Here is an 18,885-nt window from a genome sequence, read left to right as displayed (position 1 = left end):
AAGCCCAAGATATTTTTGGTCCTTGAGACTACAGTTGAAATGGGGTTTTCCCACCTGTAGGATTGATAGTTGCCACACAATAAAATAATGTGGCATGGAAGTATTTCCTCTTCCTTCTTTCTTTTTTTTTTTTTGTTTAAATAGAAAACTTCAAACATCACATAAATGGAGAGAATAGTCTAGTGAACAATTACCAACTCATGACCATTTCACCTGTATCCCATTCTACTTTTTACCTCTCTCTCCAGTTTATTTTTAAGCAAATCCCAGACACTATATCATTTCATTGGTAAATATTTTAATATGTATCTCTAAAGCATAGGGACTCCTTTTTCCTTTTCTGAGGAAGATTGGCCCTGAGCTAACAGCCATGCCCATCTTCCTCTACTTTATATGTGGGATACCTGCCACAGCATGTCTTGATAAGCAGTGCATAGGTCCATGCCCAGGATCCAAACCAGAGAACCCTGGGCTGCCGAAGTGGAGCAAGTGAACTTAGCCACTATCCACCAGGCTGGCCCTAGGGTCTCCTTTTTTAAAGACATAACTCAATTCCATTATCATACCCATAAGAAATTAGCAATAATTCCTTAATATCATCAGATATTCAATGTTCAAATTTCCATGGTTGCCTTATAATTTTATTTTATAGTGTATTTTTAAAATTCAAGATCTAATAAGATTTAAGCGAGGCAAATTGGTTTGTCTTTTAAGTCTTTTAGGTCTCTCTCTTTTTTTTAGTTTAATTGTTATTTTTTTTAGTTTTTAGTACATTCATAGAGTTGGGAAAACTTCACTATCATCAATTTTAGAACATTTTCATTACTCCAAAAAGAAACCCGGTGCCCATTGACAGCCATTCCTCATTCTTCCTCTCCTCAGCCCCGGGCAACTACTAATCTACTTTCTCGCTCTATGGAGTTGCCTATTCTGAACATTTTATATAAAATAAATCATAAAATATGTGGCCTTTTGTATCTAGCTCTTTAAGTATAATGTTTCCAGGGTTCATGTTGTAGCATGTGTCTGTACTTCATTCCTTTTTGTGGCTGAATAATATTCCATTGAATGGATATTCCACATTTTGTTTATCCATTTGTTAGTTGATGGACATTTGACTTGTTTCTACTTTTTGGCTATTGTGCATAATGCTGCTGTGAACATTCACATACAAGTTTTTGTGTGGAGGTATGTTTTCATTCTCTTGGGTGTATATCTAAGAGTAGAATTGCTGGGTCCATTGGCGGAGCTGCCAGACTGTCTTCCAAAGTGGCTACACAATTTTCCATTCCTACCAGCACTGTATGAAGATTCTGGTTTCTCCACATCCTCGCCCACCATCTTTTTTGATAATCGCCATTCTAGTGAGTGTGAAGTGGTGCCTCTTTGTGGTTTTGATTTGCATTTTCTTAATGCCTAATGATGTTGAGCACCTTTTCATGTGCTTATTGGCCATTTGTATACCTTCTTTGGAGAAATGTCTGTTCATTTTTAATTGGGTTGTTCTGGATACAAGTCCCTTATCAGATATATTATTTATAAACATTTTCTCTCATTCTGTGGGTTGTTTTTTCACTTTATTGATGGTATTCTTTGAAATGCAAAGTCTTTTTTTAAACTATAGGTTCCCTTTTCATCTCTCTCTTTTTTCCCCCTGGCAATTTTTGCTGATGGAAATAGTTTATCCTGTAAGGTTTTTCTTTTTTTTTTTTTTGCAGGATTTTGCTGATTGCATCCTTTTGATATGGTTTGACATGGTTCTCAGTGTCTTGTATATCCTATAAATTGGCAATTAGAGTCCACTGTATTTTTGAGTTGAAAATGAGTGGAGTCACAGGTCAAATGGGGTCAAGGCTGAATACATTAAGTGCAAATAACCAGGAAATGGAATGGCTAGGTAATCCATACACAAGATGAATGGGTATCATGAGGGCAGAAACATCTAAGATGACCATTAATAGGGGAGTGGATAAATATATGTGGTATGGTCACATGGTAGAAAACCTCAAAGACATTAAAAGGAATGAAATGGATTTATACACATCACCGTAGCTATGTCTCAACATTAATGTTCTCTAAAAAAAGTAAGGCGCAAAATTATACCTAAAATATATACCTTGATGCAAATCGAAGCATGCACTTAAAATAGTGTTTATGGATTCATGTATGTCTCTAGAAATAAACATATTTCAGGAGAAAGGACACCTGCCGCATGCGGTTGGTTGTCTTAAGGTGGTAGTGGTCATGATTGATTTGTTTTTCTTTAAAGAGTCCAGTAGGTAGGAATACTTGCTTATCAGCCTCTACAAGCTAAGGAGCTCTGATTTTCAGATAGTGCTTTTGCTCTTACTGGGAAAATAGAACATGTAGGGCCAGAAAGCCATTATTATTCTCAAGCATTATGTTTTGTAAGACTTTATGTTCGAAGGTCTCTGATGCTCATTTCCTCAGTAATTATTCTGTCAAGAATCCTTCTTAAGTTAGAAAGACACCGAAATCCTCATTTCAAGGGTGGAGAAAGCCAGACCCAGAGAAGTCAAATAATTCGTGGAGCAAGCAAGCTCTAACGGCCCGATACACCAGAGTTTGGGGCTCAGTGGGTAATTTGCTGTTGTTTCTTGCCTGATGTTTATGTACATTTTGCCAGCTTTTCCTTACTTTTCTGGAGTGTTGAAGGTCATGATTTCCTCCTTGGCATTGACTGGGCCATTTCCAGCAGTGGGTTGTGTTTGGAATAAAGAATCAGCTGAAATGAGTGAATGGAAAAAAGAGTATTTGTGGTTTTCATTCAAAACAGAAAGAGTGATGACATCTACCTCCCCCACCCCCCACCAGCCCCATGAAGGTGCTGGGTTGATCCATTATGGCAGATTGTGAGAAGTAAGTGTTCCGCCATGAGGAGACATTTGACCACTTCCTATGCCAGCAGGGGCAGTGGACTGAACCCCATCAACTTTGACTCTTCTGCTCTTTTATGTTACATGGCTACATGGTTACACGGTTACACGGCTCTTCCTGGGTAACCAATAGGAAGTCAAGTTCTTAGAGCTCTTAAAATTTGGAGCTGAAATCCAAGATTTTATGGACTTCTCTGAATTCTGGCAATGTGGACATAATCCCAGAGGAAGCACCTTCCATGCTGCCGCCATCTTGTCTGTACATAGGCCACGCGTTCTCAACAGGGGTGACGTTGCCTCCACGGGGATAAAAACTTTTCCCTTATGTAAAAAGCACTGATATGCATGATGTGCAATATGTCTGTGGTATTAAAACTTCATGGAGGGGGTGACTAAGAAAAAAATGTCTAAAAGGGATCCTAGGAGGGAAGGTAATGAAAAAAGGTTGAGAAACGCTGCTATAGGCTGGAGTAATTTTATCATTATTATATAAATTTGCATTTTGATTTTACTATTAACATTTCTGGATAAAACTTTACCAAATTGCTATGTGGTCTTCATATTGATCACTTTTATGGACTTAATAGTCTATCATTAGTCCATCATTTTCCATGTAGCATAATTTTTTACCTATTGACCCTACTTATGAAAATGTAGCTTATCTTCCTTCCTTTCTTCCTTCTGCTTCTACTTTTTGTTGTCCCTATGATAAGGGATGGTGCAGTGAACATTTTTGTTCAAGGTAGTTTTCCTTCCTTTCGATTATGTCTTTAGAATGATTTCCCTCTTGATTGCTCTTTCTGCCAAAGCCGTTGTACTAGTTTAAAATGCTGCCAGTAAGAGTGAGGGCTCGAGTGGCAGCAGAGCCTGGCCAGAAATTCAGGGTTCAACATTCAGCAGACATTTATTGGATGACAATTTTGTGCATCTTCTATCTCTTAGCAAAGGGCTATACCATTGGTATCTGTTGACATGAATTGAATGAATGTCCCAAAAACTGTTCTGTTAGAGTGATAAGTGTGTTAACCAGGATTCTTTTCAATTGCATGTGTCAGAAGCTGATTTCAGCACAGTGGTGATTTAAAGCAGCGTGAGTCTACCGATAGAGCTGGCTTCAGGCTCAGCTGGACTCAGGTACTTAGAGAGTCATCCGAACTCCCTTTCTGTCTAGCTCACACCTCTGCTTTCCTCTCTTTTGGCTTCATCCTCAGGCAGCCTCTCCTCCATGGAGGCAAGATGGCCATGAGCAACTCTTGGGTCACATTGTACTACGTAGCAACACTCGAGCAAAGAAGGGGCCTCTTTCCCAGTTGCTCCGGCAAAGGTCCTGGGGCTGACTCACAGCAGTCTGGCTGGCCATGCGGTCATCTTGGAAGCTGTCACTGTGGCTCTGGTTGACCAGGTCTGGATCATATGCCCAGTCCAGAGCCCAAGGGTGGCGTCTGTCCTACTTGTGTGGATAGAGGATGAACTGAAGTGGGAGGACTGCTGTCATTTTGAATGGGATGGTCAAGGAAGACCTTGCAGGGAAGGCGGTATCTGAGCAGAGACCTGAGGAAGGGGAGAGCGACTCCTGGGTGTTGTTCCTGAGCAGCTGGAAGGGGCAAGAATTGCCTTTTACTGAGGTGGGAAAGGCTGTGGGAGGAGCATTCTGGATGTGGGTGGAGCAGTTTGAAGCCTCCAGGGCGAGTAAGGACCCTTCCCTGGCCCTGACTTCTGCTTGTCCACCCAGGAGCCCTCCAGAGGCCTGGTGGCCCTGGCCTCGTGGCAGTGTTTCCTCTGTCCACCTGGCAGCTCCCTGTGGGGCCTGTGCTCCCCCGCTTCCTACCAGGAGGGGATCACTCTTGTTCCCTTTTTCCTTCCTGCATCTCTATGTTTTGGAATCTGCTCTCTCCTTCACCTTAAAAAAAAAAAAAAAGCAAAAACCCAAAATAACATTAAGGACTATTGTGAAAATGTAGAATATACCTATAAATATACCTTCCTAGGACAGTAAACGTTTAGATTTTTGGATATCCCACTTCTGTCTTTGTTCAAAGCATATGCATTTTACATAATTGCATTGAGTCTACATTAGAATTAACGTCTCTACTTATGTTATAGCATTTATCCTTGTTCCTTCTCTTCACAATTGTTACAAAAGGCTGCAGAACATTCCACCAAATTGATGTACCACAGTTATTTAATCTTTCTCCCATTGTAGAAAAAGAAAGTAAATTCCGTTTATTATGTTCTAGGATGGAATTGGCAAACGTTTTCTGTAAAGGGCCAGATAGTAAATATTTTCTGCTTTTCAGGCCATCTGGTCCCTGTCCCAACTACTCATCCCTGTTGTTGTACAGAAGCAGCACGGGCAATAAGTAAATGAAAGGACGTGGCTGTGTTCCAATAAAACTTTATTTAGAAGAACAGGCAGCAACTCGATTTGTTTGGGGCTGTAGTTTGCTGACCCCTGTTCTAGAACATTACAGAAAAGATCTGTGTACCCGTGACACTATGTTTAGGCATTCATTGTGTTGTAGTGGAAAAAACTTTGGACTCAGGCAATCCTGCGTTTAACTCCCTATGGAAGATGTTGGGCAAGTTATTGAACTCTGACTCTTAATTCTCTCACTAGAAAGTGGAAATGAAAGCAGAGTGATGAACGTACAGTGCTGCACTCAGTACCTGGAAGATAGAGGGAGTGGTGAAAGCTACTTGTTCCTTCTCTCATTTCCCCCATTCCTACTTGGCTTGCTTTCCAAGGTGTCAAGAAAGTACTTTGATACTTTGTATCTTTTGGTGTACATCGCTACATTGCATTTACATTTGGTATACATTGCCACACCAATATATTGTTACCAGTGATGTGTGCCTGTTTTACCAGCTTTGGGGAATTTCATTTTAAATGTTTCTTGGTGAATTTAGTAGTTATATAATGGTAACATGGGGTGGTTAATTTAGTAAGTATATAATTTGTATCCCTCCCACCATGGGGGAAGATATGCTTTCTCTTCAAAGTGTTTGCACACTGCCATTTTAGTGTTTTTTTCTGCAGCCAGGAATGGCAAGCTGGGACAGCCACCTGTGTTGTAAATAAAGTTGTATTGGAACACAGACACACCCATTCATTGACTATTGTCTATGGCTGCTTTTGCACTATGATAGCAGAATTGAGTAAGCCGTGTCAGAAACCGTATGGCTTGCAAAGCCTAAAACATTTACCATTTTGCTCTTTACAGAAAATGTTTGCTGACCCCTGCTTTCGAGTAAATTCTTTGTCTGCTTATGAATCTGCTGTTGACTCAGTCTTTGATCTTAGACATCACATGTCTACTTGGATGGCCTGACCCCATCTGCCTCGAAGCAGAGCCTCCCTCTTTTCATTGTGTGGTGGCGGACAGTCTGTCCTTTTGTCCTGGCCCAGCTGTGCCACTTTACCCCACAGTACTGGGAACCAGCGCCCTGACTTTGGGGAGAAATGATCGTCCATTTTATCTGTTCATGAGCTAATGCTTGAGCAGACAAAACTGCTGCTTCACACTGTGGGTTACACACAGGAGGCCGCTGCTGTGTTCTCGCTCATTCTGGTTCTTGCCTATAAAGCGGCCACTTGGGGAACCGCGGAACTGAACCCCAGAGTCTTGGTTTAACAATTGTTGAGTTCCTTCAATGAGCAGGGGTGCATTAAGGCTGGGTTCCATCCCCAAGAAGGCTCACCACCAGGGTAGGCACAAAGAGCAGGCTTATGATTCTCCGTAGTCCGTTCTGTGGTCAGGATTCTACCAGAAGTGTGGTGTGTCTGGAGAGCTGAGGGAGCACAATTTGGAGAGCAGCTTATTGTGCCCATGGAGGACTCTTGGCAGGAAGGTTTCTTGGAGAAAGGGACATTTGAGCCAGCTATCAGGAGGTTGGTTTGTCATTGATGGCCCTTTGCAGAGGGAGCCCTTTTCCTGCGCTGAATTTGAGCTGCCCAGGAGGTTAGCCTGGTCTCGTGGAGGTTGGAAGGCATGGGCTTTGGGGTAAAATGTTGGATCCATCAGCTCTGAGCTGTTCCTTGGGCAAGTGATCAATGTCTCCAAGCCTCGGTTCCTTTATCTGTTACATTGGGGCTGCCGGCACCCCCTTACAGATGCATGTAAGGGTTTAATGTATATCTCAGAATGGAAAATTGGTAGCAGACCTGGCCCTTAGGGGTATTGTGTTCGGTTCATGCAGAGTTGGCTGAAACACTGCTCTAAAAAGAGTATAATTAGGTGCGAACCCATTAACATGAAAATCTGAATTTCCAGCTTCTCTTGCAAAACCAGGAGATGGGGCACCCCCATGCTAGTATTGCTGTGAGGTGCTGTCAGCTGGAGCTGAGTAGCAGCTGTCATCTCTAAAGGAGCACCTGCCTTGGTTCCCGCGGTCTCTATGTCACCCTCTTTTCTGCCTTCCCCGCCCACTTCTCTCACTTCCATTCTCTCCCTGACCCAGTAGGATCAGAGGGGTCTGATGTTGGTCTCATACCTGCCTCTGGCCTACACTGGGCTGCACTTTCTGCCCCTCTCTGCCTTCACTTCTGCTTTCTTCCATTTCTTTATTTGGAGAGGTGGTGGATTTGGGGGGCATGGAGCTTAACCAACGAAAACAGCACTGAACTCATCTTTGGGCCGAGAGCACCAAGCATCCCAGATGCTTGCAAATGTGACTGAGTACACGTTCTACTGGTGACCACAAATTGATGATGGACCTGTCCCCTGCAAGGCTCTGATGTGCGGTGTTGGTTATAGGGTGAGGGAAGATGGGAGCATGATTAAGTTGTGGGTCTGGTCTACAGCTTGCTGGGGACCCGTAACATGTAGCCATCTTACTGCAGGGTGGCCATAAAGCCTGGAAACATAGACACTACTGTTTTAATTTTTAAATCCCGCTCTGATTAATTCTGCTAGGGCAGTGGTTGGCAAACTGGTCTGTGGGCTACATCCAGCCTGAGGCCTGTTTTTGAAAGCAGCCCCGCTGACTTGCTAATGTACCATCTATGGCTGCTTTTGAGTTACGAGGGGAGAGTTGAGTGGTCATGACTGTATGACCCACAAAGCATAAAATATTTACTATCTGGCTCTTTACAGAAAAAGTTTGCTGACTCCTGTTCTATGGTACATTAAAGGCCTCAGGTTGATTCAGTGAAAATTAGAAATGCAAATCATCCAAGACAATGCACCACATGCTTATGCAGGGCTTGATAGAAATGCCGTGTTAAATGCAGTTTTGCAAGGTACATGAAACAAATCACGTAGTATCATTGAGTGTATCGTGTGTTTGTTATATCAGTAAGTCATGCACTGTGCATTCACCTGTGCTTCCAGATGTTGAGGCCACCGTGTGGATAATTCAGTGCAGGGGGAAGGAGATGGGAGCACCAGGGCGAGGGTCCAGAGCTTGGAAGAGCAGTTGAGGCAGGGGTGGCTCTCATGGAGAGCCTGGCTGCTCTTGTGAAGGAAGAGCTGTGCTGGACAGGGCAGCAGAGAAGTGGGGTTGCAGCTGGAAGGGCATGTGCGAGCGAGGCATGAATTTTATTTGACTTGAGGGGATGTTACATCCTCATATACTGTAGCAATTTGTGTAGATGAGAAGAAAAAAATTGATGATGTGGGAGAAAGATGGACAGTTGGTAGAGTATATCTTTGAGCAGGTGAGAGGAAATGGGATTCAGAGCACAAGTGGAGGTTTGAGTCACTTGGCCTCTTGGAGCCTCAGTTTTATCATCTGTGAAATGGGATAATCAAACTCAGTTTAGGGCAGAATTTCCTAATTGTGGCACTGTTGACATTGGGGCTAAATAATTCTCTGTTGTGGGGCTGTCCTGTGCACTGTGGGATGTTTAGCAGCATCCCTGGCCTCTACCCACTAGATGCCAGTTGTGTCAAAAATGTCTCCAGATTTGCCCAGTGTCCCCTGATATGGGGAAATCACCCTGGCTGAGAATCACTTATCTATACCCACTCCTCGTTAGGGTCCCATGTAAGAAAACCTTGACCTCTTCTTATTTGAGTGTGTCTGTTTCCTGCCAGGAGCCTGCTGATGCAGAAGTTAGGGACCTCTGAGCCTCAGACAGACACTCTGCTTGGTATAATCAGAAACATGAAAGAGAAGTGAGTGTGGAGTGGCTTTTTCACCTTGTGATCAACATGGGGGCGGGGTGCTGTCTGGAGTCGTTTTATCCCAGCCTTAGGGGAATCCTGCTGTAGTTGTGCCTTTGGCTTGGAATGTGCTCTTGGCTAATATTAACCTGTTTATTAACCTGTTGCAGTCCATCCCATAAAAATATTTTTTATTGAGGTGAAATTCACATATCGTTAACCATTTTGAAGTGAACAATTCAGCGGTGTTTAGTACATTCATAATGTCGTGCAACCAGTATCTCTTTCTAGCTCCAAAACATTGGTATCACCCCAAGAGGAAACCCTGTACCCACTAAGCAGTTGTATTCTGTCGGTGTGGATTTTCCTAATCTAATCTTCCCCATTTTTTAAAGCATAATTCAAGTTCCTGCTTTTTCAGTAAGCCTCCCCTGGCCCCCCCAACAGAGTGGCAGTGTGGCATGGTGGAAGGAGCACTGGCCTAAGAGTCGGGCTGCCCAGGTTGCAGCCTCCGATGCAGCATTTGCTGTGCTGTGACCTTGGGCAGAATTTCTGGCACGCAGTGGGCACCCGAAGAATGTCACCACCTTTTTTTTTTTTTTCCTCCCGTATACCTGCTTAGTGTACTGCAAGAATTAACCTTAGACCAGAGAAATGCCTGGCATCACTTGGCTTCTGCCACTGTGTGGTGGGGCAGGGAAAGACCACTCTTTCAGTGTGTGCACAGCCTTGGTCAAGTGACCTCACTCCTCTGCTGATGGCAACCATATTTACCTTGACCTCCAGGGTTGTTGCAAGAATTAGAGAAGGAATATACTGAGAGTGCCTGGTGCATCTTGCTCCTTTTCCCCTCCCCAAATGTCAGGGACCCTTTTTCAAAACCTCCCCCGCAACCCTCCCCCTGAGGCAGCAAACACAGAGGCCTAGATTAGATTGCTTTGCCGGTGCTTTGGAGAGAAGGTGGCCAGTTGAAACTACTTCTTAGAGCCAGAGGTCTTGACACCTCTGGGGTACAGGCTTGCCATCAACAGCAATAATAATAGCTAACGTGTATAAAGTGCTTGGTGTATACCAGACCCTGTTCTGGGTGCGGGAGACACATTCACTCATTTAACAGCCCTAGGAGGTGCAGAGAGGCTAAGTGACTGGCCCAGAGTCACAGAGCTGGGGGTGTAGGATTTGAACCCTGGCTGTCCTGTTCTTAACCTCTGTTCTGTCTCCTCAAGAGGTCACTGGAAGCTGGAAGTTTGTGGTGAAAATTAATGTGAGATCTTAAAGGTTCTAACATTAAAGACAAAGAAAGACAATGGGGAATGCCCCCAGACCAGGTGGCTGATTTTCGCCACATGTGGTATTTCCCAATTAGAGACTGGGAGTGACTGCATTTCTCTGAGAGGTTTGCGGACCCCTGGGGGTATATTCCCTGGGGTGTCTTTGCATTTTCTATTGTCATTTTGATGGTTATCTAACAAGAAATTAAAAAGAAGCCTGTTCTGGCCTTATCTGGTTGATGGTGTTGACTGAAGGCTGTCCCTGGAGAAGGAAGGAAGCAGGAAGGCTGGGGGTTCACAAGAGATCATTCCTGAACGGAACTGCAGTGGGGCTGGACCTTCAGGTTTGTTACAGGGTTTGAGAATGAGCAAGGTTCAGCAGATGGCCGAGCCAGGGGCCAGTGGACTTGGAACTGACCCCCTCCTTGAGCACTTCCTGTGGGGCTGGGGGAAGCCCTGGGTGAAGGTCTCCTCCCTGAGGCTCAGTGCCACCTTTCCTTCTCTGTCATGGATTCTCTGCCAGTCCCTGAACTCGCTTAGCCCAAGTCGAGGCTCAGTAGGTGGGCATCGGCTTCCTGCTCCTCTTGGGTGGTCACAGCCTTTGAGACTGGAGGATTCTTTCAGCCCTGGCAGGGGCGCTGTGTTCCCTTTGTCATGGGAGAAGGTAGGAAAGAGACTGGTAGCATTGCTTGCTCTGCCTGCCTGTGTCCACAGAGGCCCTGTGTTCGCAGACTGCAGAGCTAGAAGGCATGATCTCATGCAGAAACCAGTGCCCAGAGAAGGGAAGTGACTGTCCCTGTCACATGGCCAGCAAGCAGCCCGGCCGGGATGAGAACTCATGTCTTGTGATTTCCCGCGAGTGCTCCTTGCTCTACTCCTCATGGCCATGGGCCTCCTGGGTACCTCCTGCAGTCAGTGAGTGCTCCCAAGGCCGCCTGTGCTCCCGCCACCTTATGAGACCCCTTCTTTTAATCCGGTTCAGGGCCAGGATGGCCATAGGTGCCCCTTCGGAGGTGAGGATTGTCTCACTCAAGTGCACTTCCCACCTGTAGAGAGATTGCAACCAGGAAGGGTGAGGGGTGGGCTGAGATCTGCCCGACCTCAGGTGGTTTCTCTGGAGATAAGAGGCTTTTCTTCCCACCTGAAGAGAAGCTTTGCAAGGTAAGGCAGAGGAGGCTGCTGACATCTCATCCGGAAAAAGCAGTGGCACAAGATACTGTAGGAAAGACCTAGGATCATCGTGCATATCATTAAGGGTAGGTGCTAAATCTTGCTATTCAAGTGTGGGTCAGGAGCCAGCAGCATCAGCATCACCTTGGAGCTTGAGAGAACTACAGAATCCCCGCCCCACCTTAGACCTGCTGAATTAGAACCTGCCTTTTAACAAGACCCCAGGAGATTCGTGTGCTTCTGAAAGCTTGAGAATTACTGCACTAAAAATGATCAGTAGTGAGATGATGGAGATTTTTATTTTCTTTGTACATTTTTTCCTAATTTGTTATTGTATTTTTCCACATAAATTACTTTTTAAAAAATTGTGGTAAAATATACATAGCATTTACCATCTTAACCATTTTTAAGTGTACAGTCCAGTGGCATTAAATACATTCACATTGTCATACATCCATCACCACCATCTCTTTCATCTTGTAAAACTGCAAATCTATACCCATTAAACAATCACTCTCCATTCTCCCCTCCACTCAGCCACTGGCAACCACCATTATACTTTCTGTCTCTCTGATTTTGATTACTTTTACTATCTCATATAAGTGGAATTATACAGTATTTATCTTTCTGTGGCTGGCTTATTTCACTTAGTATACTGTCCTTAAAGATTGTCTGTGTTGTAGCATATTGCAGAATTTCCTTCCTTGTTAAGGCTGAATAATAGTCAATTTTATTTTTATATATATGTCTATACACATATGTATATATATTATACACACACATTCATACACCACAGTTTGCTCATCCATTCCTCTATCAATGGACACTTGGATTGCTTCCACATTTTAGCTACTGTGAGTAATGCTGCTGTGAACGTGGGTATACAGATATCTCTTCGAGACCCTGCTTTCAGTTCTTTTGGGTATATACCCAAAGTGGAATTGCTGGATCATTTGCTAATTCTATCACATGAATTACTTTTATGATCAGGAAAAATAGCAAAGGCATTTCAGGGGAAAACCTTGTCAAGTTTCCAAGTGGCATTGCCCAAGGGCAAGTAGGGTTGCTGGGTGCAGTACTTGGAAAAAGGAAGAAGGCAAGCCTGACTTCTCTGTTCTGGTGTTAGAGAAGAGCAGAAGCTAAACCTTCTGCTAGACAAAGAGCAGGGTTTGTTGAGAGGCACAGGTGTCAGGAGAGATGTTTGAGAGCCTGGGGTGGGTGGGGTCCCCAACCATCCTGAATGACACTTCAAGGTGGCCTCTTGCCTGGTGGGAATGATGTGTAGGCCACCCTTTCTTAAAACCTCTTCCAGAAAGAATAACAGTGGGAAGTCACTTATGTTACTGTGTGTCTGCAGAGCGGCTGATTTTATCTGCAGGTCTGGAGTGAGGCAATAGCCTTATGTAGTAGTCCTAATACAGGCTTTCGAGGAGCATGGTCTTGTGTCAGGGTCACAGGTCCACCAATTAGTATTCAAATTAGAACAAAACCTAAACCGTTCTCATGGTCCACTAAGCCCTTTGTGACTGGCCCTTCCTGCCTGTCTGATCTTTACTTCCCCTTTTCAGGTTTTCTCAAGTCGCAGCAGACTTCGTTTTGGTCCTGGAAGAGCAGAAGCCAAACTTGTTCCTGCCTCCGGGCCTGTACCCTGGCTGCATGCTCTGCCTGGAATGCTGGCCTCTCATCTTCCCATGGCTGCTCCTTCTCTTTATAAAGGGCTCGACTCAATGTGCAGAGAGGCCTTCCGTGATTGCCGTGGCTAACATGGCCCTCTTGCTTCCTTCCTGTCTCATCACCGCATTTGCCTTTTCTTCCGAGTATGACTCTGATGTCATCTCATTTATTAGTTCACTTAGATACTGTGTATTTGTTTCTTCCTAATAGAATTTTCTCTCCAGGAGAAGATAGCTCGTTTATACCATTTAGCTCCTGTGTCCCCAGCACTTAGAACATTGTCTGGCACACAGTAGAAGTTGAATAAATACTGAGTGGGTCAATGCACACAATGGCTTGTCCCCTCTGAGCTTTAGTTTCTGCATTTGTGGCATGGGTCCTAATGCCTGGTTTACAGGGTGCTTGTGAAAATTACAGGACATGATGTACGTGGAGTACTCAGTTTAGTGCCTGGCATGCGAGCAGTGCTCAACACACGGTCACAGATGTTATCAATCGAGTGGCCCTGGCATGACTTGGGTGAATCACTGGCCATCTCTGAGGCGATGCCCCCTGTGAAGCCCATGTTGAGCTGTTCAAGAGAAGCAGGTTGGTGGTAATTCAAGGCCTGCAGTGGGAGCATCTGCTCTTATAACTGAATTTGAGTCTCCTTTGAAACAACTGTGTTCTGGGTCGGGTGCATCATAATATGTAGCTGTGTCTCTCTTGATTGGTGCACTGGGTCTCTTGTGGAGCATTGGATATAGCTCTGACAATGATCTCCCTGGTGCTTTGAAGTGTCCTTGCCTCAGACCCTCTTTAAGTGGAAGTTTGTTGTATGTCATGTGTCATGTGTATCAGTTGGGAATGCTTTCGGCTGCAAGTAACAGCCCAACATACAGTGGTCTGAAAAAATGGGGTTGTTTGTTGTGTGAGAAGTAGGAGATTTCTAATATTGGTTCAGCAGCAAAATGACATCAGGGCTGTTGTCTTTGGGGTTCTCTTGGCCTTCGCTCCAGGTTTGTTGCTTCATGGTAGCAAGATGCTGCTCTGGTTTCACTCAATGTGTTTATGATTAAGGCGTGAAGGATGGAAGAAGGAATGAAGCCATTAACATCTGTTCTTTTATTAGGATGGCATGATTTTCCCAGAGTCCTCCCAGTGCGCTTCTGCTTGTATCTCATTAGCTAGCACTTCTTAATGTCAGCCTTACAAGAGAGGTGGAGAAAAGGAGTAATTAGGTTTTTCAGCTTGTATTGCAGAAGGTGGCATGGGAAAAGGATGTTGGAGATGATTGTGAGGTCAGCCCATGAGCATTGCCTGCCATACTAGGAAACCTGTATTTTAAGTTAGACTATTGGTTCTCAACTGGGGGAAATTTTTCCCCTGGAGGACATTTGGCAGCTTCTGGAGACATTTTTGTTGCCACAACTAGGGTGTGTGTATGTGTGTGTGCCCTAATGGTACCTAGTGGGTAAAGGCCAGAGATGCTGCTAGACATGCTACAATTCACAGGGCAGCCCCCCCCCCCCCCCCCCACACACACACAGAGAATTATCTGGCCCAAATATTAATAGCGCCAAAGTTGAGAAACCCTAAGTTAGACCATTCAGACACATTCTTCAAATTTGGGAAACATTAGTTTAGCTGCTTTCCTGTGATGCAGTAACAGGCCAATGGTCAAACTTCATTGTAATGTAGATTATTGGTACCCGGTCTTGTTATTGACTTTACTAAAGAGAAAGCTGAAGGTAGGTGGGGACAGCCATATACTGTATGTCAGAAAGTCTTAGTAGAAGGCTAATGTCAAACAGAACTAATTAAGCCTCGTTGCATTTTAGGATCACAGAACAATGACACGAAAAGACAATTTCTGCTGGAGCGACTGCTGGACGCAGTGAAACAGGTAAGAAGAAAGCTCACCTTTGACTCTGAGGTTAAGTAATAATGTCAGAGAATTAATAGAAGTCATCTCTGCCCTTCTGCATACACAGACTTACTCCCATTTGGTGTCTGGGAACAGTGAGGCTAGTAGTTTCCCCAGGAAATGATAGAGCGATGAAGGCCATCAGAGGTAGGGACAGAGGACCTCCTGTGTCCTGACTTCCTAAAGTCCTCTGGAGGACCCCATCCTTCAGTGATGTCCCTTTGAAAAGGGCATTGCTGTGGGTTTCAAAGTCTCATTTCCAAGCAGTTTCATTTTAGGGCGGCTCTTGCGGGGGCCGAGGTGGTGGTTGGAGTTAGGACCCCAGGAGCACAAGAACAGAGGCCAGGTGGCATGAGGCCATGCCCAGGATCTGTGGATCCCCCAGGTGGGCTCTGTTCTGATTGGTTGATGCTATTTTTGATGCCTGGCTTTTGGCTGGGTATGGAAGCGAGCTTGGACAGGAGGCTGGCATCGGTTTGCTTCCCTGCATGTACCAGACTTGCATGGTTTACTGCACGTTCTCTGTGTGCCAGGCCCTCTGCTAAGTGCTTTACATTTAATTTTTCCAGCCACCCCGTGAGATAGATGAAGACACTGAAGCTTGGGAAGGTCAATAACTTGCTTAAGGTGTCATAGTAAATATGTAGCAGAGCCAGAATCCAGCCCTTGGAATTCTAGGTAGCCCACATTTTGGAAGAAGCAACTGACAGTTATATGCATGTAATCACAATATGGGGAGATAAATAGTTTAATAAAGGTGTGTGGTGAGTGTTGAGTGAGCCCAGAGAATTTGGTATCTGCCCAGGCCTTAAGGCATCCTGCTGTGGTGGAAAGGACACAGGCTTTTGGCCTGGGTGTAGCTGGGGTCGGATGCCAGCTTCATGTCTTCATGGCTGTGTGTGCTGGGGCAACTCATCTAGCCTCTCTGAGCATCCCTCTTCTCTGTTATGGGCTCGCTGAGGGAACTGTGTTTGTTAAAGCAGGTAAAGGGCCTGACTGGTCCACGGGAAATACAGAGCCCACGTTATTACTTTCTTCTTTCTTTGCACCAGAAATGGAAAATATAACAAGAAGGTGAGGAGGCAAGTTGAGCCGCTTTAAATGTAGCAGTTAAACAAATAAATTGGAGCTTATGCCTAGTGCTGCTATTGTTGTTACTATTTTGGGGGATGAAAGTGTTATAGATATATCTATATGTCTTTTAAAATATCAACTTTATTTATGCATATACACATATATAACTTTAAATGATAAATTTGTCAAAACTCATGGAACTGCACACTTAAAACCGGTGTATTTCATTGTATGCAAATTGTGTATATTATATATGTAATATATGTACATAATATATATATTATATATATAATATACACACACACACACACACATATACACATATATATGTAATTTTTTTTTTTTTGGATAATAAGTTCAGGAGTCTTGCAAGCCTGATACCCACAGCATAGGTTCTATGCCTTTAAAAGAGATTAGTGGATAGTGGTGATGGCTGCATAACATGGAAATTGATTTGTGTAACTAAAAATGGTTAAAATGGTAAATTCTATGTCATCTATAGTTTACCACAATTAAAAATAAATAAATAAATAAAGGGGCCGGCCCCGTGGCCGAGTGGTTAAGTTCACGCGCTCCGCTTTGGTGGCCCAGGGTTTTGCCGGTTTGGATCCTGGGTGCAGATATGGCACCGCTCATCAAGCCATGCTGAGGTGGCATCCCATGTAGCACAGCCAGAGGGACCTACAACTAGAATATACAACTATGTACTGGGGGGCTTTGGGGAGAAGGAAAAAAAAAAAAAGAAGATTGGCAACAGATGTTAGTGTAGGTGCCAATCTTTAAAAGATATTTAAAAACTTGGCAATAAATAAATAAATAAATAAATAAATAAGAGACTAGTTTGCTTCCATTTGTACCCAACCTGGGTAAATGGTCATTCAGTACAACTGAATGACTTGTTTGAAGCTTGATTTATGCTGCCATAATTTTATGGCCAGTCATAACAACTTTGGGGCTGGCAGTTTTAATTATTGCCTGTGAAGAGCTCTGTGTTGTAGACAGTCAGCTGCTGACAGATGGAAGATGCTTCCTAGATAACCTGCCGTGTGCTTTACTTGTCTTCTTCGTATTGTTTTCCCACAAGGCTCACTTGTGTACAAGTGTGAGATAAGGGCTTCCTTTAAGTGGCGACCGGAAGGCTGGGGTGTCCACCATCTTACATCTTGGGCTGACACCCAGGGCATGGGAATGCTCTGACTCGGCGCCCGGAGTTTCTGGCCCCGTGTCCCCTGTGACCCAGAAGACCTGTTTGGGCTGTTTCGTGATGTTTAAGTGTCCCATCCCAACAGTTTGTCTCAGCGGCTTCTTTTTCCGTGCAGTGCCAGATCCGCTTTGGAGGGAGAAAAGAGATCGCCTCGGATTCTGACAGCAGGTAAATATGTCACTTCTACAAACCATTTGCCATCAAGATCTCAAAAGTGGCCAGAGATGAGCAGCTTCTGTCTTCTGCCTCTGCAGCCAAGCGGTCCAGTGAGTAAATGTGGGCGATCTGTAGACCATCAAGGCAGTGACTGCTTGTCTAAAGCCTTTCCAGCTTCCCCTAATTCTCCTTCTAGTCGTCTGTTCTGAGGGAATCACTTGAAATACCTTTCTCTATAAAGTTATTTTCAGGGTAACTTATAGTGATGAAAACTCAGAAACCTTAACGCTCAACAATTGGGAAATGGTTAATAAAGTGTAGTGCATCAGTATATTTAACAATATTACATAGCCATTAAATTAATGTCCATACAGAATTTGTTTTAAGCAGAAAGATGCATATATGGTAATTTACAAATTATATATTCAGTAAAAATAAAAAGAGCAGGATACAAAACGGTATGGCTGTGGAGTGATCCTAGCTATGGTACATAACAATTGTGAAAAATGTGCTCTACCAAAATGTGAACAGACGTAATATTGGGGTCAAGAATATTGGGAATATTTATACCTTCTGATCTTTTTCGTATTTTATACGGTGATCATGTGGTCCTTTTATAGTTTAAAAAAAGTCTTAAAAATTGCCACTCACCTTCATGACCCAGGAAAGGCTGACATAATTGCATAAGCTTATAACGTTGACGAGGAGGAGACGCAAATGTTTTGGCAGAGGTAAGAGGCACAGTAGCATTTGCTGGAAATACTTTGTGAAGTCATTCGGAGCTGATTCATGCGCTGCAGCCTTGGAGGGGCAGGAGGACCATTCCTGCAAAGAAGGGGAGGGAACCACTTGCTCAGCATTTATCTCATCCTGGAGACTGTCCACGTCCCCACCCTCTTAACCTAACCCGCCCAGCAGAGCCAGTTCCCTTCTCTGGCCTTTCAGACCCTTGATCTTTGGTGACACTTTATCAGCCACGAACAAAGCCTGTGGTGCTACGTTTTAATAGAGCCTAGGGACTATTCAAAACTGGTGCAGAGTTAAAATCGTACGCCTCCCTTACACTCTGTCCTCTTTGCTTAGTTTCTCCATAACACCTCCAACGAGCAGACTGTACATTATGCTTTTTTGTTTTGTTTATTTCTGTCTCTCATCCCATAACGTCAGCGCTGTGTGGGCAGGGATGTCTTGCTGTCTTTTTCACTGGGGATCCCCAGTGCCTAGAAGCATGTAGAAGGTGCTCAGCAAAGATTCATTGTCTGGGTAAGTGCGCACTGCGTTGTCCCGTAGTCGAGTGTTTGAATATCTGTGCCACCACAAGGCTTGTGAGCTTTAAGGCAGAGGGGGCAACTTCTCTGTTTTTTCACTTCTCGGTGTTTTGCACAAACATATTGTGCCTGTCACACGTTAGGTTCTCAGTAGATGTCTG

The 18,885-nt window shown here is 44.2% G+C and overlaps 1 protein-coding gene across 9 annotated transcripts in view; it reads left to right on the top strand.

Moving 5' to 3' along the window:
- SNX29 (sorting nexin 29) overlaps positions 1–18,885 on the top strand; it is a 589,016-nt gene that overhangs the window by 2,225 nt on the left and 567,906 nt on the right. For 7 of the 9 annotated variants that reach the window (XM_070230995.1, XM_070230994.1, XM_070231001.1 and 4 more), the window contains exons 2-3: positions 14,937–15,001; positions 17,416–17,468. In XM_070230995.1, coding sequence (XP_070087096.1) covers positions 14,937–15,001; positions 17,416–17,468 — 118 coding nt within the window. Of the gene's footprint in view, positions 1–14,936; positions 15,002–17,415; positions 17,567–18,623; positions 18,720–18,885 lie in introns of all 9 variants that reach the window. The other 2 variants (XM_070230998.1, XM_070230999.1) reach the window with 2 other exon arrangements.

The sequence above is a fragment of the Equus caballus genome, chromosome 13 (assembly GCF_041296265.1).
Source record: "Equus caballus isolate H_3958 breed thoroughbred chromosome 13, TB-T2T, whole genome shotgun sequence".
In the NCBI taxonomy this organism is placed as follows: domain Eukaryota; kingdom Metazoa; phylum Chordata; class Mammalia; order Perissodactyla; family Equidae; genus Equus; species Equus caballus.
The sequence above is the reverse complement of the archived record's forward strand: the minus strand, read 5'-3'. Positions and strand labels throughout refer to the sequence as shown.